This window comes from Fukomys damarensis, unplaced genomic scaffold (genome assembly GCF_012274545.1).
Source record: "Fukomys damarensis isolate Sample0158 unplaced genomic scaffold, DMR_v1.0_HiC HiC_scaffold_33, whole genome shotgun sequence".
NCBI classification, from domain to species: domain Eukaryota; kingdom Metazoa; phylum Chordata; class Mammalia; order Rodentia; family Bathyergidae; genus Fukomys; species Fukomys damarensis.
This window is the reverse complement of record NW_022900945.1, coordinates 20,040,255-20,066,086: the sequence shown is the minus strand read 5'-3', so window position 1 is coordinate 20,066,086 and position 25,832 is coordinate 20,040,255. Positions and strand designations below refer to the sequence as shown.

The window sequence follows — 25,832 nt, the reverse complement described above, 5'->3', positions numbered from 1 at the left end:
GAAAAAATATAAGAAAATGAAAAAATGGAAATAAAGTGTTTGTAAAAGGGGAGGAAGGAGGGTATGAAGGGAGGGCAGGGACAAGGGGAAAAAATGAGAATCAAGACCTATCATGTAAAGTTACAGGATTCCAATAATGAATGTAACTGTGTTGTATACCTGGATTGTACCAATAAACTCAATAAAAAAAAGAAAAAGGAAAATTACCTTTATAGGACTTTTTGATTACAGTTTATGTATATATGAAATATTCATTCATTATCAAGCATGGAATATAATTTTATTATAAAATTATTTGCTCTTGTGTACATTTATTTTCAAATGGCTTGTATAAATTATGATTTTATTACATCAAATGAGCTTGTAACATACTCTAAAAATATATAAGAAGCCCACAAATACAAATTTATATCTTCTTTTTTATTAAAAATTAATGAATGGGTTGTTCAAATACAGGAAGCATTTCGATTTACATTTAGCAACTCAGTTTTTTTATAAATTAACTGAAATTATGAGGAAATCACTTCTTTTTGTTACCAGGGATCAAAAGGAAATCACTTTTAAATTACAAAGAATTTTACAGTAGATACAGTAAATTAATTCCAAATGAATATTTACCAAGTTTGTAAAACATAGAATTTTAGTTCTAATACAATTTTTCATTTAAAATAAAGACAAAATCATAGCAAATCCAAAAATTGCCACACTGAGAGCAGGCATATCGGCACAGAGAGCAGGAGCACTGGATTCTTGTGGAAGAATAAACTTGGTTGCGTGTGCAATGTTAGAAACCTCTGAGGTGAGATTGGCCTTACTGATGGCTTGAATTGCAATATAGATGTGGATGCCATTTTCTATTTTAAAAGATTCTGGTTTAAATTCAAAATTTTCTCTTGAGCCAGCCTCCTTAGGTATCAAACTAGAGGTGTTCACTAATGTAGCATTGTGACAGTCTTCTTGGAGATCCTGGAAATGTTTACTTATTCTTATCATATAACTGTCAGCTGGAAAACAAATAGAGAGACTTCATGTACATTAGAAGCACTGGGATACCTTATTACCACCAACTGCCTTATGTACAGGGATGATCAGAAATGAACACCAGAATTTAGTTGTGGAAATCTAAATTATAGTTTTTGTCTGGTTATTTCATTTTCTTTAAGCACAGATATACTTTTAATCTAATATTATTATCTAATCTCAGAAAAATTTAATTCAGCATCATATAGTACTAGTTTTAACCTAACTTTGTCATTAAACAAGAGAAATATAAAGAGTGGAATCCGCTTTTTAATTTAGAACACAGAATACAAAAATGTTCAGAGATAGTAATAGCATTTAGTACATTACATTTATATTGTTTCTTATTAAGTTGAAAAGGAGTAATAGGAAGGTAAGAGAGGCGAACAAGCAAAGATAAAAAAAGTAGAAAGCAGTAGAAAGCAGAAGCTATAATATGTAGTAATTAAACATGGTCTCAGGAGCTAGGCAGACCTTGAATAACACCCCAATTCTGCTACTGCCTAGTTATGCAACAAAAATTTATTTAACTTCTCTTATTTCCATCTTTTTTATAATCTACAAAATATTTACTCATTCAATTTTTTTTACCAAGAATTTAGCAAGTGCCTACTATCACAGTGGGGAACAGTTGTAAAGGATGATGCATTAAAATTATTCTGCACAATTTAATAAATAATAAATCAATGAACGATATATTAGTCATTACATCTATTATTTTATTAAGAAAGGAAAAGAGTAGGCCCACAATGCTTTATTCTGCACTACTTTTTGAAATTGACCACAGCCACTGATATAAAAATGTCTTCTTACATTCTGAAACGTGAGAATAAAAATGTCTAATGTCATTTTTCTGATATGGAGACTTTTTTATGTTTTCAGGAAATGTTCAAGATATTTCACGTGTGTAGTGAATACCTCTGATTTTGTGATTTTTAAAAATTCCAGTGTTCTGTTTAATGTTAGCTCCCGTGTTTATGCTTCATCAGTGCATTAACCATTTTCACACAAACCGTGCATCCCGTGTAGGTGGATCTATATATCTATCAATCTCTTACTTTAATTTAAATATTCCATTATAAAATTTTGCTTTATTGACCTTGATTATGCTTTTTGGTTTCTCTAATGTGTCTCCTTATCCCTGGCTATGCAAATTTTATGCATTCTTCCAGGCCGAGCCAACACCTGATTTCTCATGAAGTCTTGGCCAAGGATTTTGTCCTCCCTGATAACTCTCTACCATGAACTCCTATTGCATGGCATGTAGTTTTCAGATTGCTTTGTGGAAATTCAATTTTCTTTTTTTGGTACTGGGGATTGAACTCGGGTCCTTGCACTTTCAAGGCAGGCCACCGAACAGCTGAGCTAAATCCCCGGCTCAATTTTCCATTCTAATGTCATCCTATAAATCTTGATGCAAAGACAATTTTGGGGGGTGGTTTTTGAGACAGGGTCTCACTATGTAGTTGAGACTGACCTAGAACTCACTATGTAGCCCCAGCTGGTCTCGAATTCACAGCGATCCTCCTGCCTCAGCCTCCCTAGTGCTGGGATTATAGGTGTGCGCCACCACACCCTGAAAAGACAACATTTTTATAGTACTTTTGTATCATTGTAATCCTCTGTTGGGCACATAGTTGATCCCCTTAATTTCTTATTGGCCAACAACATAGATGATACTCAAAATGATGAAGTTAGAGAGTTATAAAATACTGGAATTATATATTCTTGTTTTAGTAATTCTAGGTCTTTCAGTCTAATTTCCATATTTGACAGGTATAGAAATTGTATCCTAGAGAATTAAAATACTTCATTCAACATTACATAGGTTTTTATTTCTTTGTTGAGAAAACATTACTCCCTGACTTTTGAAATGCATGAAGGCAACATTTCAGCTATTTCCTCTTCCTATTTGTCACAGAAAAGAGTGATTTATGGTTATACATGGTAAAGCTCTTTCTCAGTGTGCATAAGTAATGCATTGCTCCTACTGTTAATTCTTATACTCAGCATGGAGAACATTTATTATTGAGCCCAATCTTGCACTGATGAGTTGGTCTTCACTGAATTGAAATTAGAACTTATGTTTAGTGAGATAAATTCATTTGTGGCTTTTTCTGTGGTAGTATTGATATTTTTCATTTTATTTAATTCTGCCACATATTTAAACATATTATAAGAAAACATGTTTTTCAGAAGTGGTCACAATAAATCTCCTACAATGAAGTTCAAAAGATCTGCTTGTGCCAGGTGTCGTGGTGTACACCTATAATCCCAGCACTAGGGAGGCTGAGCCAGGGGCTCCCTGGGAGTTCAAGGCCAGCCCAAGCTGTACAGTGCCCTGAACTACATAGTGAGACCCTGTCTAAAAAAAAGAAAAAAACAAAACAAAACAACCCCCCCAAACAAGAACAAAACAAAACAAAAGATCTGCTTAAGGTTATTCTATATTTCCAAGGCTGCTGAAAGTTTTTTTTGTACAATAACGATAAAAAGAAATATAGCTTGGAAAATGCTCTATGGTGAGTGAATGAAAGATTAAAAAGTATCTTTTGTTTTGAAAGTGTACAGTAAGAGGTGTATTGTAACCTGTGATAACAGAGCTAAATGTGTGGTGTTTCAGTACTAGCAATTCACATATTTATTAATATTATTGCTTTCACCTAAAAAGTAACAGCAAGATTAGTTTTACCCCATAAAAATCTATTAGTCTCTACAATACTGGAATGTGGTAAGCATTCAATAAAGAGTGATTGAATTCAATTACACTTAAAGATGGAAGTGGTTTAAACTTAAAAAAATTTTAGCAATTTTTGGATAAATCAAACATACTGACCTTGAGCTTTTTTCAAACTCTATGGCCAAATTTTCCAACCCAGTGAGCATCTCTGCACATGAGCTTCTGTCTCAGAGAATCTTTACTTAATTTGGCTAACTACTGTCACTCTTCAAGACCTAGATAAGAGATACTTTTCCTTAAAAAGCCTTTTAAGGGCTGGCGATTTAGCTCAGCAGTTCAGTGGCCTGCCTTGCAAGTGCAAGGACCCGAGTTCAATCCCCGGTACCAAAAAAAAAGCCTTTTAAGATATGCCTCATGATCCTAACTCTCAGCTGGAGGTTTGTGGTCCATCAGGAGCTGTCATATCTTTCTATGCCTACAGCAGCCTGTCTCTTATGTTTTATGAAATCATCTGTCTACCTGGGTATCTTCTCTGCTCATTTCATTTTGAGAGCACAGATTGTTTCCAGGGACCTAATAGTGTTTGAAAATTCAACAGAGCGTCAAGAAATGAACAAAGTTGTGCAAATTCAGAAATACTTAGAAACATTTTCCTTTGTTAGAGAGAAAAAGTGACCAAAAACTATTAATTCAGTCTTCTCAAAGTAATTTTAAGATGGCTCAGATTGTGAGAAGAAGACTGGCACAATAGAATCTAACACATAAAGCTTGGTTACAACTCTATCACCACACGTAGAAATAACTTGGATCCATTCACTATCTCTTGACGCTTCAGCTTTCACATTTTAAAATAAAGGCACAATGGTATATTGCAGACACTTATAAATGTTGTTTATAAATGAGGCAATGGGAAATTTCCAGAAAATGAAAGCCGATAAGATTTCTCATAGCATATTTTAAAAGAATATTAAGCTTACCTTTTCCTTTATCAAGGACATCGCCAGAGGCAGTCCATGAAAGTTGAATATGATCTCCTTTAAATTTAGCTTCAAGGTCTGCAATTTTCCCGGGTGGGAACACAGGAGCATGGTTACCATTAGGAGGCGCTCCTAACACAGTAAATGATCCTCCAGAGGTTACTCTGCTGAAGTCCTCCACTTTTGCTTCTGCGGCATCTTCTTTGACTTCTGGTCTGGGTGGGTTCGCTATAATTTTGCCTACCAAACAAAGAAACCAACAAACAGTAATATTGTAACTTTGCCTATTGCCACGTTTATTCCTTATCTTGTAAGCTGACCTTGCAGCTCTAGAGGATTAGTGCTGATCGATGGTAAACATTAAAAGTGAAGCTTTTAAACAACTTAACGATGAAACTTAGACTCCTAGAAAAACAAGAGCAAGAAAAACCCAAAGCTCGAACAAGGGAGGAAATTATAAAGATCCGAGCAGAAATCAATGCAATTGAAATTAAGAAAACGATACAAAAAATAAATGAAACAAAGAGCTGGTTTTTTTGAAAGAATAAATAAAATTGACAAACCCTTAGCTAATCTTATCAAAAAAAGGAAAGAAAAGGCTCAGATCCATGCAATTAGGAATGAAAAAGGCGAAGTCACAACAGATCCGAAAGAAATCCAGAGGATCATGAACACCTACTTTGAGAACCTGTACTCTAATAAAATGGAAAACACAGAAGAAATGGACAGATTTCTAGATACTTATGAATTACCAAAGTTGAACGAAGAAGATAAAAACATTTTAAACACCCCAATCACAATCAGTGAAATTGAAAATGTAATTAAAAACTTACCAACAAAGAAAAGCCCAGGCCCTGATGGATTCACTGCTGAATTTTACAAGACATTTAGAGAAGAACTACTACCATTACTCTTCAAACTTTTCAATGAAATTGAAAGAGAAGCTATACTTCCAAATTCATTCCTGGAAGCAAGTATCACTCTGATTCCCAAACCAGAGAAAGATACAACCAAAAAGGAGAACTACAGACCAATCTCCTTAATGAATATAGATGCAAAAATCCTTAATAAGATACTAGCAAACAGAATACAGAGGATTATTAAGAAGATCATCCATCATGACCAAGTCGGATTTATTCCAGAGATGCAAGGGTGGTTCAACATACGAAAGTCAGTGAATGTAATACATTATATTAACAAAGTCAAGGACAAAAACCATATGATCCTCTCAATAGATGCAGAAAAAGCATTTGATAAAATTCAACACCCATTCATGATAAAAACCCTGCAAAAAATTGGAATAGATGGTCTATACCTCAATTTAATAAAGGCTATTTATGAAAAACCATCAGCCAACATCATATTGAATGGCCAAAAACTGAAAACCTTCATGTTAAAATCAGGAACAAGACAAGGATGCCCACTATCGCCACTTCTCTTCAATATAGTTCTGGAAACATTAGCCACAGCAATTAGACAAGAGAAAGAAATTAAAGCAATAAAGATAGGAAAGGAAGAAGTTAAACTATCATTATTTGCTGATGATATGATACTCTACATTGAAGATCCAAAAAACTCCACCAAAAAACTTCTAGACTTAATTGACAGATTCAGTAAAGTATCTGGATACAAGGTGAATACCCAAAAATCAATAGCCTTTCTATACACAAATAACAGACAGACAGAAAGAGAAATAAGGGAAAAAATTCCTTTTACAATAGCATCCAAAAAAATGAAGTATCTAGGAATCAATCTAACAAAAGAAACAAAAGATCTCTACACTGAAAACTACAGCACTCTGAAAAAAGAAATCGAAGAGGATATAAAAAAATGGAAAGATATCCCCTGCTCCTGGGTAGGAAGAATCAACATAGTGAAAATGGCCATACTACCGAAACTGCTATATACATTCAATGCAATGCCAATTGAAATTCCAACACTATATTTCACAGAACTAGAAAAAAGAATCCAAAAATTCATTTGGAACCACAAGAGACCTAGAATAGCAAAAGCCATTATAGGCAACAGTCACATGGCACCAGGTGTAACAATTCCCAATTTGAAACTATACTACAAAGCCACTGTGATAAAATCAGCATGGTACTGGCAAAGAAATAGGCCTGAGGATCAATGGAACAGACTGGAAGACACAAAAACAAATGCAGATGTACTCAGCTACCTCATCTTCGACAAAGGAGCTCACCATCCTCAGTGGAGGAAAGATAGCCTCTTTAATAAATGGTGTTGGAAAAACTGGATATCAACCTGTCACAGATTAAAATTAGACCCTTATCTTTCGCCATGCACTAAATTAAAATCCAAATGGATTAAAGATCTAAATATTAAAACAGAAACATTAAACTTGCTGGAAAGTAAGTTAGGCAGAACTCTGGAAGACATTGGTATAGGAAAAGACTTTATGAACAAATCCTCAGTAGCACGGGAACTAGCAGAAAGAATCAACAACTGGGATCTCATCTTACTAAAAAGCTTCTGTACTTCAAAAGAAACCATTAGCAGAACTAAGAGACAATCTACAATGTGGGAAAAAATTTTTACCAGCTGTACCTCAGACAAAGGACTATTATCAAGGATATATAAAGAACTCAAAACAATCAGTCCCCCCAAATATAAAGACCCGATCCAAAAATGGGCATCCGAAATGAACAGACATTTCTCATACAAAGAAGTGAAAGCAGCAAGAAAATATATGAAAAAATGTTCCACATCACTGGTCATTCGAGAGATGCAGATGAAAACAACACTGAGATTCCACCTCACCCCACAAAGAATGGCTGCTATCAAGAAATCACACAATAACAAATGTTGGCGGGGTTGTGGGGAGAAAGGAACCCTCCTCCATTGTTGGTGGGAGTGCAGACTAGTGCAACCACTATGGAAATCAATATGGAGATACCTCAAAGAGCTTGGACTGGAGGTTCCATTTGACCCAGCCATCCCTCTGTTGGGTATCTTTCCAAGAGAACTAAAAGAATCATATCACAGAGAAGTATGTGCACCCATGTTTATAGCGGCACAGTTTGTAATAGCTAAATCTTGGAAACAACCTATTTGCCCATCCGTTGGAAACTGGATAAAGAAGTTGTGGTTTTTCTATAAAATGGAATATTACTCAGCCATAAAGAGCGAGAGAATAGATTCATTCATAGGAAAATGGATACATATTGAAGATATACTCCTAAGTGAAATAAATAAGTCCCACATGTGTAAATACCAAATAGTTTCCCTGGTGTGAATATTCTGCAACAATGCATAAGATTCTAATAAGATTACTGACATTTAGAAATGGGAGGAAAGGAGCTAAAGGTGTAGGGAAGGTGTGATACGTAGGGGAAGAACAAAAAGGGAAAAGAAAAAAATGTGAGAGAATGAAAAGATGAAAATAAAGTGTTTGTAGATGGGGAGGGGAGGAGGGGGTGAAGGGAGGGCAGAGGTAAGGGGAAAAAAATGAGAATCAAGACTTGCCATGTAAAGGTACATGATCCCAACAATGAATGTAACTGTACTGTATCCCTAAATGTACCAATAAACTCAATAAAAAAAAAAAAAAAAAAAAAAAAGTGAAGCTTTTAGTGCAAAAAGAATTTTAATATTTTGAAATCAATGAGACAGTATGCCATGTTCAAACTCTCTTTTAACTTGTCTTCTTATAGTACCTGACTGTAAATTATTTGAGGACAGGGAATGTGTCTTATTCACCTTATAGCTCCTGCATCTGGCACAGCGTTGGTCACACAGGAGAAGCTCAGTAAATTTTTATTTCATTGTAAATGAAATGAACTGAGGGGAACGGGACGTGAATAAAACATGGAAACATGGACTGTACTAGGTCCACCAAGAGGAATGTGAGTTTGAAAAAATACAGATGATATACTTGGTTCTGCATAGTATAGTTTCAATGTTTGGCATATGCAATTTACCTAAAGAGGTTATGATTTCTATTTCATTGCTACTTACCATTTTCAACATAGCCAGGTATATACAGAGCCTTGTTCGGTTGTCTTAAACTTAGTCTAGCGGTGTTTCTTCTTGCCTGGACATGAACTTTTAAGCTGTATCTACCATTTCCATGGTAATCTGTAAAATATCTTGAGTAGATGCCATCATTTTTGACAGTATCAGCACCTAGACATTGAAATGTAGTAATTAGCCATCCAGTAAACTAAAAATTACCACTGGGGATGTCAGGAACTTGGAAGATAGTATAGCACAGTGTTTTTAAGTACATGAATCTTGGCATGATTCTTTTTTTCAGTACCAGGGATGGAACTCAGGACCTTGTGCTTGCAAGGTAGGGATGGTGCCACTGAGCTAAATCCCTGGCTTAGGATGATACTGTTTAAGTTCAAAGTCTAATTCATGGTAGGCATTTAATTAATATTAGCTGTTATTAGTATCATTTTATAAAAGAAGTTTACCAAAATATGGAAAATATAGCTAGCTGGAGGAAGCACAGGTGAAACACTGACACAAATGAAAATGGGAAAATGGTTCTCTTAACTTCCCTGGAAAGCAGATATGGGGGTCACATGCTTATAATTCTAGCCTTCTGGAGGCTGAGGTGGGAAGATAGAAAGTTCAAGCCCAGCTTGGGCAATTTAGCAATTTAGTAATATATTGATCTCAAAACAAAATATATATATATATAAAGGGCCAGGTAAGTAACTCAGTGTTGGGGGTCCGAGTTCAGTCTGCGGTACTGCAAACATAACAACATAAAACGTTCCATAGAAAAAGTAAAATTGTTCTTAAAGAAGACAATTGTTTTTAAGTCTGTGCTTTGACAAGATAACTAAGTGAAAGGTTTAAAAAAACATTAAAGTTAAATGTAATTTACTTTAAAATATTATTAATAAGTATATACAGGAAATAGTCACTTCCAAATCATGGAATCTTGTGGGAGAGTTTAAAATTCAATAGAAGTTGATGCAGGGTCTTATTACCTACTCCATTGTCCCAGAGCTCCATTATTACTTGATTTCCATCTTCACTTTCTATAATAGCTGTTACATTGACTCCCAGAACAGGCAAAAATCCTTGACTGACTCTTGCATAAACAATCACTGGCCTAGAGTAGTCCGCTGTATTTTGACTCATGTGAGCAGTTGCAGTTACTGGGAGTGTGGTGGGACTTCTTGCTCGAGTGGTCACTGTCACTGTTAGCAATTGAGAGTTGACATTCTTATTTTGAAAGCTGTAAATCCAATTGCCTGCCTGAAAAAAAAAAACTCTGTAAGAGCTTTTGGAATATTTTCCTGTTCTTAAGGTTGCAATATAAAATTATTTGGAAATTTAACATAATAATAATGCTTTCCAATATTTGATTTTACAAACTCGTAAGTAGTGTGGTCATATCACTTCATTTGGCTTTTATTTTATGGCATGATCTGTTGCTGTCTTAACATCAACAATATATAAGACGTTTTTGGTTTTTCAACATAGGAACTGACTACTAAAACATGGTGAAAATGAATGAATAGCTCTACCTCTGCAATGCCTGGTATTCGAAGACGGGCAGACCGAATAGTTAGCTTATCTTCCTGGAAGTCTGGAGTTTTATATATTTTTCCTCTTGGATCTTGAAGAAGAATATGTGGCTTTTTTATTGTCCAGGTGACAGCAAAGAAAGTATCATTTCCAATTGTACTATCCACAGGCACTGTGCCATTTATCCATTCGTTCCTTTCAATGGTCAAAGCTTTACTTTCCAACTATTACAAACAAAAACACACATAAAACGCACTTGTTATTACAGGCAATGGGATTTCAAAGTTTGGTTAGTCAAGGTAACTTTAAATTTGAGATTTCAGTTAAAATAAGAATTAAATGATTTTTCCAAATAATAGGTATAACTTTAAAGAATTGAAGAATGCAAAAGAAAAGATGGTGATAAGCGTCACAAAAAGGAAATTGAGTAAGGATGCTTTTGTTCTGCACATCTGAAATGTTTTTAGGCAAAATGTTTATTCTAGAAAGAAAGGTTAATAATAGAATTTGGATAATAGAAATTTTTTACAACTGTGAGAAAGCCAGGGGATTTTCTTAACACTCCTCACCTGTAGAGACTGCTGAGCGATGCTTCCGCTGCTTGATGAAATTCTGCTGAAAGCATCAATAAGCCCGTTTATGTCTTTATAGGCATAAAAACGATGCCCTCCTAAAACGGAGTTTTAAATGGAAAAATCATATTTTTGAAGTAATTAATATACTTTAAAATCTACTTAATATTTCTTTTTAAATTTACAAGGTGCCTGTCTAAGAACTTCATAAGCTTTCGGTGTATCAGTGTCTTAACTAATCCCAACATAACTAAAACATTGAAACCTTGTTCAAAATAAGTAAGATAAATAAGAATGAAGGAATACTTATATCAAGTTTTATTGCTTTTGTATCAATCAGCAAATTTTAACTGTGTGCCAGCATTTAGTAAAGCTGAGTCCTACATAATGTTGTACAAATGAAATTTAAGATAGTTCTTGTGAATCAGCTGCTTATTTTTGAGTTGGATCAAAAACATAGCAAAACAATTAGAGAATGGCAATTTAGAATAAAGCAAAAATTAACTGTACAGAACAGATAATATAGGAGTTAAGGAATGGAGAGTTTATGTGGTTTTGAGGAGTTAGGAAAGAATATTTTAGAGGGAAAGAATTAACACAAGTGACTGCCACATATAAGACAATAATGTATACATATTTATTGAACTAATAATGAATGAAGACAAAAATACTGAATAATTTGAGAAGTTGGTATATGAGGAAGTGGTGGAGGGGACAGAAACTAATTTGAAGGACAGAAAGGACAAATATTAATTTTTAGATGGGAAATATTTGAGCAGCTTTATAGTTCTAGGGAACCAGACCTTTCAATGGGAGATACTAGAAATTAATTTTCTATCCAAACTCTATTCCAAAGGTTTACCTGTCATATCTGACAGGGTCTCCAGTTCGTTGGCAGCTGAAGGTCCCACAGCAATGGTGTGGATGATTGCACCACTCTGTTTGACCTCCTCAAAGCATGAGCTTATCGTGTTATCTTCCCCATCCGTTAGCAATATGATTTCAGAACCAGAAGTACTCTGGTTACTACTGGTAATTACCTAATAGTAAAAAACTGGGTTATTAATTGCAAGAAGTCATTTATGAATAAATGTAAACTGAGAACAAATTTGTTTTTTTAGTTTTGGAAAAGTCTTTAGTCTTATGTATCATAGTAAGCAAAAGGAAACTTTTTGCATTATTTCAGACTGACCTGGCATATGGGAATGAGTGTAATGTACAGGTTTCTGAAGCTAGAATCTTAACACATTAAAAAAAAAATATATATATATATATATATATATATTCCTGTTAAGAGAGGAAGAATAAGCACTTAGAACAAGTCTGGCACACAGTAAGTACTCCGTGAATATTAGTTGCTGTTATGATCGTAGGAGACACTTGGGGTAGAAGCAAGTGATCCATGCAGTTCTGGAAGGCTGCAGAATAAATAGCGCTTGCAATGTAATGCTCAAAGGTGACTTTTTGAGGTTAAATGATATATGTTCTTTTTAATTGTATATTATTTGGGGCTGCAGATTTAGTTCAGTAGTTCCACCGCTTTTCTAGCAAGTGCAAGGTTTTGAATTTGATCCCTGGTACCACACACACACACACACACACACACACACACACACACACACACACAAAGTATTTTATTTGGTAATTTCTAGGATTTCCCAGAAAAACTATCAACTTGCCATGAAGAAGGAAGTTCACAAACTTATCAATTATTACAATATTTAATTTTTTTCTGACTTTTCCACCAAGAATATTAGCTAAGATCTTTGGTATTAGATATCTAGAGATGAAATTACAGTTCTGCCATTTGCTAAATAGAAGAAGTAATGTTTAGTCTAACCTTTTTGAAGATGCACACACACACTATAGAAAGCTTAGTTTAGTGATTAAAGTATGGATTCTAGAGTCAAAAAGATCAAATTTTGAATCTTAGATCTGAATCTTGGATCAACTATTGACTACATACATGACCTTGAGGAAAATTGAGTTACTCTGAACTGCAGTTTCCATATGTGCAGAATGAGCACAATATTACCCAACTCACAAAGTAATAGTAAGGCCATGAGATCACAAGTGTAAAGCATGCTAACTGATATTGTTATGATATTGTTAAAATACTTAAATATTGATATGCATTCATTATGTAATTAAGAACTGTTTATAACTTGAATGTGCTTTGCCAATATATATTCAGAAATAAATTTTTTTGATCTAAATATCATAAGATATACAGTAAAATAGATTAAGAAAAATACATATAAAACAATTATATAGACACACGCAGACATATTCTCAATATGCAATACTTGTCATATAAGTGAATATAAATATATAATAAAAATTATGATAATTTTTATAATAGCAAGCCATTCTTAAGCATTTACTTATTTTACAGAATTCCCACAATTAAATAGGTATCATTGGGCTGGGAATTTAGCTTAGTGGTTCTGGCACCTGCCTGCCTCGCAAGCACAAGGACCTGAGTTCGATCCCCAGTACCAAAAATTAAAAAAAATTTAAAATTTAAATAAGTACCATTAATATCCACATTTCCTGAGTTAAGAAACAGACTTTCTGAGTTGAATAACTTACCCAAGAGAGTTAGGATCTCTTTAAAACCAATATGCTTTATGAAAAATAAGCACCAAAAGGGAAGTTAAGAGATAGTATTGTTGTAGCCGGGCATGGTGGCGCACTCCTGTAATCAATCCCAGCACTCGGGAGGCTGAGGCAGGAGGATTGATGTGAGTTCAAGACCAGCCTGGGCTACACAGTGAGTTCCAGGTCAGTCTTAACTACATAGTGAGGCCATGTCTCAAAGGAAAAAAAAAAAAAAACAGAGAGAGAGAGAGAGAGAGAGAAATAGTATTGTTTGGTGGACTGGCTAAAAGTAGCAATGATTAACTGAGAAAGGGAGATGATCAGTAAAGGAAATAGTTTTCTGTTTTTGTAACTTAAAACCTGATGATAGGCATAAGTGGAGGCAATTTAGGTTGGAAAAAACTTTAAATGACCCTGGAGACAGTTGGCTACGGTGCTCAACAGTTTTGAGTTCACAACTTTGATCTCCTTAAGCTTCCACCCAGGTTATGTTCTTTTGGTTTGATCCTACACTGCTTGAGGCACCACCGCCGTCTCTATGATTATACAATGTTAATTTAATGAACTGGGACTTATCCATAACATTACATGTTACTAACTTCCCTCTTACACAGGCCCTCTAATGGGTTCATTTTGTAACCATAAAAGAAATGGGGAGCTCTTCAATAAGATCATGGCTATGCCCACTAGATCTTTCTCCCCTTACTTATCCACTTTCCAGTACCACTTAGTACCTCAGGAGATGCCAGTGAAGCTCTTTCTGTAAACAACAGATTGAAGGATAGATGGTTTTCCTTCCAAAAATGATTCACCTTGTTCTGGCCAGAATATTATTAAATGAGGAATACACTCATGTTGCTTGTTCAAAGGTAAATGGACAAAAATAAAAGCAATAATATATGACAAGTGTATAACGATTTTAAGTGTGTGTGTGTTTTTACCTGGAATCCTTTTCTGAGTCCACTGCAAATTGAAGTTCCACCACCAGCATTTTGAGGCAGTTTTGCAGTGATGTTTAGGTAAGTGCTATCCTCGGTTATTTTTATTAGGTTATTTTGGATTGTAGCATCACTTTCAAATGTGACCATACCAATCATGGATCCCTTTTCAATAATTTGAATTAAGTACATTTCTGCTGCGTGATTCATTCGAATGAGACGAGCCGAGCCAAGACCATCTTCCTGTAAGAAAAATATATAGGAACACCTCCTGAGACTTCAAATATTGAAAGACAAAGTCATTCAGAGTCATAGATCATAACTGATGAATGTACTTGAAACTTTACTCCATTTAAATAAAAATTTGAAAGATTAAAATCAATTATAAATTATAAAGCCTTAAAATTCTGTACTCCTTTTTTAACAAGTATATATTCAGTCATTTCTTTTAAGGAGATAATTCAAAAATGCATACAAAGATGTTCATGGCAGGGTTTTTTTTTTTTTGATACCTGGAGATCGAACTTAGCACCTTGCACTTGTGGGGCAGGCGGTGCCACTGAGCTAAATCCCTGACCCTGCAGTTTAGTTTTTAATATAAACAAGTTGAAAACCTCCAAAATACCCAACATAGGGATTGTTAGACTAATTTAAAGTATATCCATGAGACACAATAATGAAAAATTATGTCATGGAATCATTTTACTTGTGGAGAGTTCAAGATATATTATGTAAAGAGACAGATTACAAAGCATATGAAGTATAACCGCATTTTTGAAGAAGAAAAATAAGTACATTATCAGAAATAAAAGAGTGGGAAGATATGTTCGATGGTAGAATTATGTATAGTTTGTAGTTATTTTTTGTTTGGTCATATTTTTGTGGTTAGCTTACTAGAGCCAAAACTAAGAGTAAGTTATATTTCAATTTAAATATTTGATTTAAGAGAGCAAAGAACTATCTTACTGTAGCCATGCTTCCAGATTTATCGAGTACCAGGCAGACTACTCGTTGTTTGGACTTGAGCAGTGAAAATGTAGGATGAGGTGGTAGATTTGTTCCTGTCATAGGAGTTGCATTCTGAAAATCAGGAGATTCATTGATTACATCCCATGTGCTTCTGTGATTGCACATTTTGTTTTGTAGGTTTGGAGCTTCTGTATTGTGTGTTTTTGCTGTGCAAAAGTCAACCACCTGGAAAAAAAAATAAGAACACAATATTGCAATAACTGTGAGGTATTACAATCCCTTCAAAATATATAGCTAGCTGGATTTTATCTCCTAGAAATCCAGAATTACTTCAAAACCAAACATTGTGACACCCAGTTTTGCATACTTGAAGATGTAGAGGCAAAGTAAAGCTGTCAATATGTCCTGGTAAAATTTCTGGGGTATTTTTAGGTACAGGTAGATCACATCAGTGGAGGATGGCGGCAGTTTGGGACTTGCTAACATTAGCTTCTTATTTTCCCTGCTAGACTTTTGTGGAACTCAAGTCTTGAATTAAGATAAAGGAGCAATATCTACTTGTTTCCTAAGTATGAATAGAGAAAATAGTCTTCTTTATCTAAGTATGTTACATATCTTCACAGTTGAATGAGAAACTTGAGAATGTACATCTAACAATCTGGATTGTTACTGGCTCAGGTGAATTAAGTGAAAGAATAGTTACCCAAAAGTAACGAATATATAGAGGGAAAATGAGGAATGTAATTATTTATTAGTGGAAAATGGTAAACTAAGTCCTATAATTCTGCCAGTGAATGTTTCATTACTATAGGATCTCTGAAAATCCTCCAAGTTTTGAAAATTTACTAACTTAGAAAAATGTTCTTATAAACTGGTGCAGTATTCAAGAAGAAAATAATCTTGCAGTAAACCTCAGCTTTTAAGAACTACTTTCATAGTGTCATTTCATTATTTTAATGCCTTTCCAACACAAAACTACAGATTTAAGCTCAGATTCAGAACTAAATGATTAAATTTATCAAAATTTTAGGAGTTTGTTTTGTTTCTGATAAGGCTGTGATCTACCTCACTCAAATGCGATTATATTGGATAGGAGAAAAATATAGTTTTGCAATTAAAGCAGTGACTCCTGATTAATTCTAGCTATGAAATGTTTACCAGACAAGGTCCTCTTTCCCCTATCACTGCCATTATCTTTGCTCAAATATCTTACCTGCCTGTTGCCGTGGCCCTCCAACTGATCTCCCTGCCTCACTGACTCCATCCTATCCTCCATAATTACTCAAATTAGCTTCCTGGAAGAATTAAACTGATCACTTCACCAGTCTAAAGCTGAGAGGGTAAAAACTTGAACACATTACCTCTTCAGATCCCTGTTTCTTATTTCAACCTCCTTACCTGCCTCTTGCTTGTCATGATCTTTTGCTTCTACCACAGAATTTCTTTCTATCCCTGGAATATGCCAGACACTTTTATCAGGGTCTCTACTGATCCAAATGGCAATTTTGTACAAATTAGGAAACTACACCCCTTTCTCGAATCCCTTACTGCTATCTGCCTGAGAATTGTTTATAGTAAATATTAAAGTCCTTAGTGACTGTGATGCAAATACTTTAGGCAGTGTTTAACTTTTGCAATCCTGTATGACATCTCTGCCTTATTCCACTCTGCTTTTGTAAATTTAGCTTTCTGCATAGAATATTCTTTCCTTTTCTGCTTTGGCATATTCATATCCCCCCCGCCTTTTTTCAAACTTCCACCTTAAAACCCAACCCTTCAGAAACCATTTTCTGACCTCCATTTGGAGATAATTGCTGTCCTTGGAACATTTCATTCATGTCTCTGTATCTCTTTGTACTTATATATTGTGTATAATTTTCTTATATCTCTACCTTCCTCACTAAGCTGAATTCCTCAAGAACAATTTATCTTTAAATATTTCTGCTCATAACACAGTGTTGGACATGAGGTAGGAATAATGAAGATTAAGGAAAGAAAAATTGTAACATGGGCATTCAGTATTTGTCGTCTCTGAGTTTGGCCTTATGCCTTGAGTACAGGTCCTATGCATATATTTCATCTATGTTCTGAGAATGAGAAGTTAGTATTATTCTGAGCAAGATGACAAATACAGAATTAATCTGTGAGGCAGATCTTATATAATTAGTTGCCTCACATATATTAGCCAAATATTCTTCATTATCATGCAAGTTCCAGCTAAGCAGTATGAGTTATCTCCTAATAGTCAATTGCTTTTATTTTTATCTTTATTTATTTGTTGGTACTGCGGATCGAACTTGGGACCTTGTGCTTGTGAGGCAGGCAGCAGAAGCACTTAGCTAAATTCCCAGCCCAGTCAATTGCTTTTAGGACCTACAAATTTTTTTTGCGGGGGGTACAGGAGTTGAACTCAGGACCTTATACTTGCAGGCAAGCATGTGCCACTGAGCTAAATCTCCAGCCCTAGAACATACAATTTGGAACAGGCAGTACATATTCCAACCATTGTCTTATGTCACATGATTTTTTTTGGTTCATTTTGATGCTGAACTCTTTTTTTTTTTTTTAGCCTTTGTTGATCCAGATACAGGAGAATAAAGTGAACTTTCCAAAAATCATTTATCAAATATTTCCAGAAGAGCTTTTTCTTTTGAAAAACAATTTCTACTCAAAACTTGGGTTAATTAAAAAAATTTAAAAGAAAAACCATTTGGGTTGCTTTGATCAAAGCATTAAACTACTCTCCGAGAGTGGTGGTGCCACATGCCTGTAACATAGGACCCACACTGTGCTCACTGCTAACCCACTTGTCCCCATCATTCTTAAATTGTGTTAGAAGACATTATCAAACATGTATTTTTCACTCATGCCTTTCATCATTAATGCCCTAGGGTTTGAAATAATTTTAAATGTATAGGAGTGGGCTGTGGCTCAGTAGGAGAACACTTGCTCAGATTCACAAGGCCAAGGATTCTACCCGCAGCACTGAAAAATGAAATAAAAACACAAATTTATCAGAAATAATAGGTGAATATGCAGTGAAGGGAAATGCTCACATACTGTTGATGGGAATGCAAATCATTAATATGGGCAACAGTATGGTGCTCCTTTAAAAAATTAAAACAAACAAATTAAAACAGAGCTACCATATGTTCAGAAATCTTGCTATTGGGTATATATCCAAACAAACCCCACACTCCCCCCAAAAAACCCAAAACAGTATGTTAAGGAGTTATCTCCACTTCCATGTTTATTGTAGCAGTTATTTACAACAGCTAAGATACAGAATCAACTAAAGTGTTCATCAGTGGATGAATGGATTAATAAAATGGCACACACACACACACACACACACACGATGGATATAATTCTGCCATAAGAAGAATGAAATCCTATAATATGTGGCAACATGAATAAACTTGGAGAACACTGTGTGAAGTTATATATCCAGGTCCACAAAGACAAATACTGCACTATCTCATTCACATGTTGAAGCTAAAATAGTTGATCCCATGGAAGCAGAGAGTAGAACAGCGGTCACTAGTGACTGGGAAGGGAGGGGAGGAAGAGATAGGAGAGGTTGATTAACAGGTATAAAATTACAGTTAGGAGGAATAACTTCTAGTGTTTCATAGCTTAGTAGGATGACTATAAACAACAATAACTTATTGTATATTTCAAAATCGGTAATAAAAGGATTTTGGATAATCTCATTACAAAAATAAACATTTGAGGGGATGAGTATGCTAATTACTCTGATTTGATAATTACACATTATATATGTATCAAAATATCACACCATGTTCATTAATACATTATTATGTCTCAATTAAAATAAAAATTTAACAAGAGATAAAGATCAGGGCCGGGGATTTAGCTCAGTAGCACTGATCCAGCGTGGCAAGTGCAAGGTCCTGAATTTGACTCCCAATACCAAAAAACACAAAGCAAAAATCTCAGGGATAATCAGGTAAAGATAAGAGTCTATCTTCCAAATATCTTATAAATTAAAAAAATTAAATTTATTTTGTGCTTACTCTGTGATAAGCGCTGTGCTAATACTTTATTCATATTACCCTTTGTAAACCTCACAACCAGGACAGTATGAAGCAGGCATCTTAATGCCTATTTAAAAGATGAGAAAGCTAAATTTCAGATTAAAAGAAGAGAGAACTAAATTTCAGACTTGGCATTCTGCCCGCAGTGACACAACTTGAAAATGACAACCTGAGTCTTTATATCAGCCATTTCAGATCAAACATTGGACTATGAAGAGTTTTCTTAAATTTATTCTGTGGAGACATTCCCATATGCATGTTCACATTATTGCTTTGGTAAGCTTGGTAAGCTTTAGTGAGAATCTAATGGAAAACCTAGAATGTAAGTACTTTCCACAGCTACATGGTAAGTTATTTTAGAAAAGTAATACTTAATCCTTAGAAGAGGAGTGAAAAGTAAGGTTGCAGTTCTTGATACAAGTCCACAGAAGTCAATGAAGGAAAATTTATGATGTGACTCCAAAAAAGAGGGTAGGTCCTGCATGGGAAGTGAAGAGACACGCTAATCAGAAAGGGTATGAGCATTTCCAGACGCATTCTGACACAGACGGAGGAAGATGACCTCTAATTATTTGCCTGACTAATTTCCTTTCTCTGATGGTACACATAGTTTCATCGTAGAAAGTCCAGCTTCCTTAATTAATTTTTAATTTCCTGAGAATTTCTGTGTGAGAAGAGATCTATAAGGTACTTACAGAATCGAGGTTTTGCATGAACATTATGGAGTCTCTTGCAGTCTGGGATTTGTCTGGGATAAATGTACATTTTGCTTCATACAGGCCTGTCTGTGAGTCACGTCGGCATGGCCTTGTTATACAGCTGCCTCCCTTGCATTCATTGAAAACCACATTCATACCAGTAATAGGAGTGGAACATCTATGATGAAAGAATCAAATTACATTGTTATCTGAAGACTGAGAGCACCAGAAATCACAGTAAAATCCCAAAATCTTTCTCTCTGTGAAAACTGCTAAAAGATCGTGGAGAAACGTTCCATTTAGACAAAAGGAGGTACAAAGCTCTACTCTTACTTGCCATCCATTTCTATGTGAATGCTTCTAGTTCATATTTATTAAACATTTATTTATTTATTTTAAAGGGGAAGGGGTTTATTTGGCTTAGAGTTTGTGGAGGTTTCCTTCCGTAATCAGCTGGCTCCAAGGCAAGGACGAGAGACAGACATGGCAGAGGAGAAATAACATGGCACACACAAGGTAGCAAAGGTAACAGATAAACATTTATTTTCTAGTGTACAGATCAATGAATCTGTTGCCTTTGGGACTCTGGCTAACTATGAAAACTTCTGACTTAGAGAATATTAAGTGAATTAAGAGATACTGAGGAACTGCTTCTAAATGCCAAGAGGTGGATCAACATTATGCTTAAAATTTTCTTAAGCTGCCAAGTGTCAACTACACACTTTAATATGTAGAGTACTTGGAAATTTACTTTTAAGAATCAACGAGGTAGACTGGAAGAAGAAACAAAAATAAGCCCTGTCTGAAAATGTTTGTGTATTCACAGTATTTGGTCTTGATGATAAAGATAATTATCAAGTCCCTGGCAGGAAGTGGGGGTGAAATATGGGTAAAGAATTTGAAAGAATTCTTTAAATATACACAACTTCCTGCCATTCCATGATACTACTACTTATTGACATTAGTCCACTTTAATAAATTTATTTGTATTTCGAGGATTAAGGGAGAGGGGAAGCAATATCTTTTAAGGGAGTTAGCTCCAGAGTTAGCCTGAAAGTTGAACTTGCATATGAGAGTTCACCATCTTAAAGTACCTGGTATACAATAAATGTTTTTAGATACTTATTTTTAGGAATACATCTCTTTTTAAATATCCAAAAAGTATTGTTTTAGATACTAGTTTTTAATATCTCTTTATGACTGATTACAAGGAAACATTCGTTTTTCATAGGTTTATAGAAAATTAATTGTTTTACAATCTTCATTTAACTTTGACCTTGTGCCTTGTCCAAGGATATGAGATTAAATGAAAATAAAATAAAAAAACAAACCCACACCATGGAAACATCTTAGTCTAGCAGGGAAATAAAATTATATATATAATTACTGCTCAGTGATGTAAGTGTGAGAACCCACAGATATGTTGCTGTGGGAACACTCTCAAGGGCATCTAGCCTCAAACGGAGAAAGAAGAAAGACATTTAGAGGAGAAATATTTCAAGGATGAATGGGAGATAATATTGTGGGATGAAGGTGGGAGGAACGGGTGTTCTGGTTGAGATTGGTCTGTGAGAGAGTCCAGGCAGCTTTGGGAAGATTAAGCAAACACCACAAAGCATATAGGATGTGATATTTTTCTAGGTCCCCTCTTTCATTTAACTTATTTTTCTCTCAAATACTTCCTTATCGAATTGATTTCTATTATTTTTCTATGCTCTTTATTCCATGTGCTTGATATTTTTAATGTAAATATTTAAGTCATCTGTTAATATAGGGCTATTCCCTAGAATTACATTTCTTTAAGAACTTAGTTTTTCTAACTTTTTTTTTATTTGTTTGAGAGGGTCTCACTATGTGGTTCAGGTTGGCCTTGAATTTACTATGTAGCCCAAGCTGGCCTCAAACTCACAGCGACCCTGTTGCCTTGCCTCCTGAGTGCTAAGATTACAGGCATGTACCACCATGCCTGGCTTTCAGTTTTCTTTCTTTCTTTTTCTTTTTTTTTTGGTACCAGGGATTGAATTTGGGTCCTTCCTTTTGTGAGGCAGGCTGTGGAACGACTGAGCTAAATCCCTGACCCTCAGTTTTCTAACCTACCCTTATGATAAGTACTTTTTTCTTCCAATGAAAACTAACCTATATTTACCATGAAGTACTTGCAGTTTAAATGATTTCAATGAAGCAGATGTATTTAGAAGTTATGAGTCAAGTGGAACAAGAATGTAGGTAGGATTGAATTCCAGTTCTCAGATATCTTCAGGTTTAGCTTTTTTCCATTGTCTTTAGTCAGTAACATATGTTAGTACAATTCCTGGGAATACTAAAGTGATTCCCAATTCCTGAATGGTCTTGATTCCAAGGGGAAAGTCCCATAATTAATTACATACATTCATGATGGTAAGTTTAGATACTGCAATTGACTGTATGAACACCCAAACATTTGAGATAGCCTTTGCTTGCTTGGTATAGAAAACTGAAACACCATAGTGAAAAATTTTGAAAATAGATTTGTTCAACACTATGATACCTTGTTGCTTCAATAGTGTTCTTTCTGGAAAAATAAAACGGCTGGTCCACATTATACTCATCAAATACTCCCCACCGGAGATGAGCCCATTCATGGACAAATACTCTGCCTAGGAGAGAATATTGCCATTTATAAATTGAAAGTTACAATACTTTAATATGGTTTCCTTATATCTCTACCCCATTTTCAAACCTAATTGAGTCAAGGAACTCTACAATTTGACACTTTTTATTAGATCAAAAAATTGGACTGGGTTAATACCAATAAATAACTCGATTTACTTTTAAACTACACACAAATAGATTGAAACAGAACTAGCATATTTTTAAACAAAATTATTACTTAATACCTACTTTTCTTCTCTTAAAATCTTTCAAAATAACATTAATCACAGTGTTAATCTTCCATTGGGAATAAGAACAAAAATATAAAGTCGAAATCCTTGCCTCGGGGCCCATAGGTAGATGAGTTGTTGGTCAACAGGAAGCTTGGAGTAAAATGTATATATTGTCCTTTCTCTCCACACTGTCCATATTGAAGTGTGTAGGGATCATCACCATATTTAAGATAAGGATCAGCAACTATGACATCTGCCTAAACAGTAGAAAAACAAGCAACAAAACAAAACAAAACAAAAACCCCCACATTCCAGGAGCAGCAGAAATGAGGGATTTTAAAAGCCAGCACTTTTCAATCTATATTAAGAAAAGTTAGATCACTGATTTAATTACTGTTAGAAATTACCAAAAATTAAAAGTATTAATTTTTAAAAAGCATAGGAAGCAGTTTAATAGGTAGCCTACCTGGTCATATGATTCTTGTTTTGGTATTAAGTACTCAGATTTTGACTTCCAGGTTGTTGGAATTAAAATGTTTACATTCTTGAAATAAACTCTTTGTTTGGTGGCATTAAACAGGTAAGTAGAAGCTTCAGTTACCATTTCCTGACAAAATTAAAAGAACTTTATGGTAACAATCTCATAGTGAAGTGAATACGAAAGTATATATACAAATTAGAAGAAGCAAATCAGTACTGCTTTTCCCAGTTTTTGCAAAGCCACGTGCCAGATAGGTTGAATTTGGCTACATCTCTTCAGTCTGTAAAGTATTCCCATAATTGGCTTGCTGTTTTTTACCTCTCCACACCAGTGATCAGCATTACAGGTTAGAGATGTGAACAAGGGTGCTGGATGAGATGGAAAAGTGATTAAGATTGGGAGCCTTGTTGGCAAATTGCTTACTTAATCCAAAAGATTCTTCTTTCCCTCCCTTTTTTTCCCTTCCCTTTCTGTTTCCTCCCTTTCTTTTCCCTCTCTTTCTTTTCCATTCCTTTCCCCTCCCCTTTCCTTCATTTCCTCTTTCTTGCTTTCTTCTGGGGATTCAACCCAGGGCTTTCACACTGAGCTTCATCCCCAGCCATTCCCCTACCCCTTTATTCCTTTAATTTTGAGACAGGATCTTGCTAAACTGGCTGTGCTGAACTCAAATTTGTAATCCTCAGCCTCTCTGAGTGCTGGAATTACCGGTGTGCACCACCATGCCTGGCCAGAAATTCTTATATTTGAGTTGTTTAAATAAATCTATTTTTATATTTGATATTAATTTAAAAACATTTTGCTAGATTTATTTTGATTTACCTCCTCATATGGAGCATGTTCATATAAGATTTACCAAGAAATAAGAATGAAAATAGATAGGTGTATTGGCTTCAGGTCCCAGTTTTGTCACTTAGTATAGACTGTATAAATCACTTAATCTTTCACATACAAAAAAACCTAATAATCCCAGTTCTTGACCACTTCACGAGAACATACTACATTTCAAAGTGTTACATATAAAATGTCTTTATTATATGAGTAATGCAAATAAAATTAGGATGGTAAGTTGTCAGGCAGCCCTAAATCAACAGGAAGAATAAACAGGCTGCTTTTAACAAATGCCAGCAGCTTCCCAGTAAGTGAGGCAATACGGCTTACAACACCCTGACGCCAAAAAGTCCAGTAATTGTGTACATACCTGTCCAGACCATCCCTGGGCAGCTAAGTCATAAACATGTCATCCCAGATTCCTTAGCCCTTCAATGACTATATAAGCCTAATTTCTTTCCCAGTTAATTGCTAATATCTCTCCCCCTCGGTGTTAGCTCCTCCTCTCAGGGATGAATCTCTCCCAGCTAGCTGCCTCGCCCCCCACCCGCTGCCCTCATTGTGAGCCCATCCACATGTAGATGTGATAAACTGGGCTTTTCCCAGCTAGCTGCTAAAAGCTCCTGATTTCTCCTCTCTGTTCAATGGAATAAACCTTATTCTCACAACGAAGAGCCTGTCTTTTGTTGACAAGTGCATTCTTTATAAAATAAATCAGCTTCAAAATATGTAATATGTTCTTTAAGACACACAAGCTTTTTATGTTTTTCAGAAATGAGCAAGTATGAAAAACCAGGGAAATGTGCAAGATAATGAACTTCTAGGGCATAATATAGATTAGTGATATGAATGTACAGTAGTAATTTAACTTTCTAAAAGTAACTTTATTGAAGATAAAAATACAAAAACATTTTCCTACTTGCTCTAAAGTTTTTTTCTATTAGATTAACTGGTTGAAAAAAATAGTAGTTTGATGTTTTAGTAATTCATTAAGGGAATGACTACTATATAGTAAAAACATAAAACTAAGCAGATATTAATCTTGACAGTTTAGATAAATACTACATAAACGGTGAATACTGTTAAAGCAACTCTGGGAAGTTATAATTCTTGTATAACTGTGAAAACAGTTATTGACATAAAAATATGTGGATAATAAAATTATCTCTTACCTTTATATTTTGAATGAGTTTTTCATCTTCTGGTACACTGGGGTTAATTGCAATGACAATGCCTTCATATCCATTATTATTCAAATTTACCATTGAGCTTTTCACCTTAGGCAAGAGATGCAAGGCCAAGAATAGAATAACCTTCAAACTGAACATCATAATGGCACAAACTACAGTTAACCTTATCAGAAAGGTAAGGAGAGTATTTATATATCTGTTTAATTCAGGAATTTGAATCCAGTCCACAATATTTGCATAAATGTGATATACTAATAGTAAAGTTAAAATTTCTTGGTCCACTTCCTTATCTTATTCATTGTAAAGACTTGATTGTTAAGTGACAATGAGGTATTATTCAACACATTAATCATACTCTCTAAGGTAGCTAAGTCATTATATATTCATTGAACTGAAGCCTTAGATCATATAATCAATCATCCTTATAGTAATAGGTGGTTATTGTCAT

The 25,832-nt window shown here is 34.8% G+C and overlaps 1 protein-coding gene across 1 annotated transcript; it reads right to left on the bottom strand.

Annotated features, from left to right (window-relative positions):
• Positions 1 to 663: 663 nt before the first annotated feature.
• LOC104870942 (calcium-activated chloride channel regulator 1) lies at positions 664 to 25,525 on the bottom strand. Its single transcript, XM_010636750.1, has 14 exons — positions 25,367 to 25,525; positions 23,352 to 23,492; positions 22,995 to 23,142; positions 22,549 to 22,657; positions 20,019 to 20,199; positions 15,263 to 15,490; positions 14,300 to 14,539; positions 11,620 to 11,797; positions 10,755 to 10,855; positions 10,185 to 10,409; positions 9,642 to 9,912; positions 8,656 to 8,823; positions 4,678 to 4,917; positions 664 to 1,004 (listed from the first exon to the last, which is right to left on the bottom strand). The coding sequence occupies exons 1-14, from the start codon at positions 25,523 to 25,525 to the stop codon at positions 664 to 666; spliced, it is 2,730 nt and encodes a 909-aa protein (XP_010635052.1).
• Positions 25,526 to 25,832: the final 307 nt, after the last annotated feature.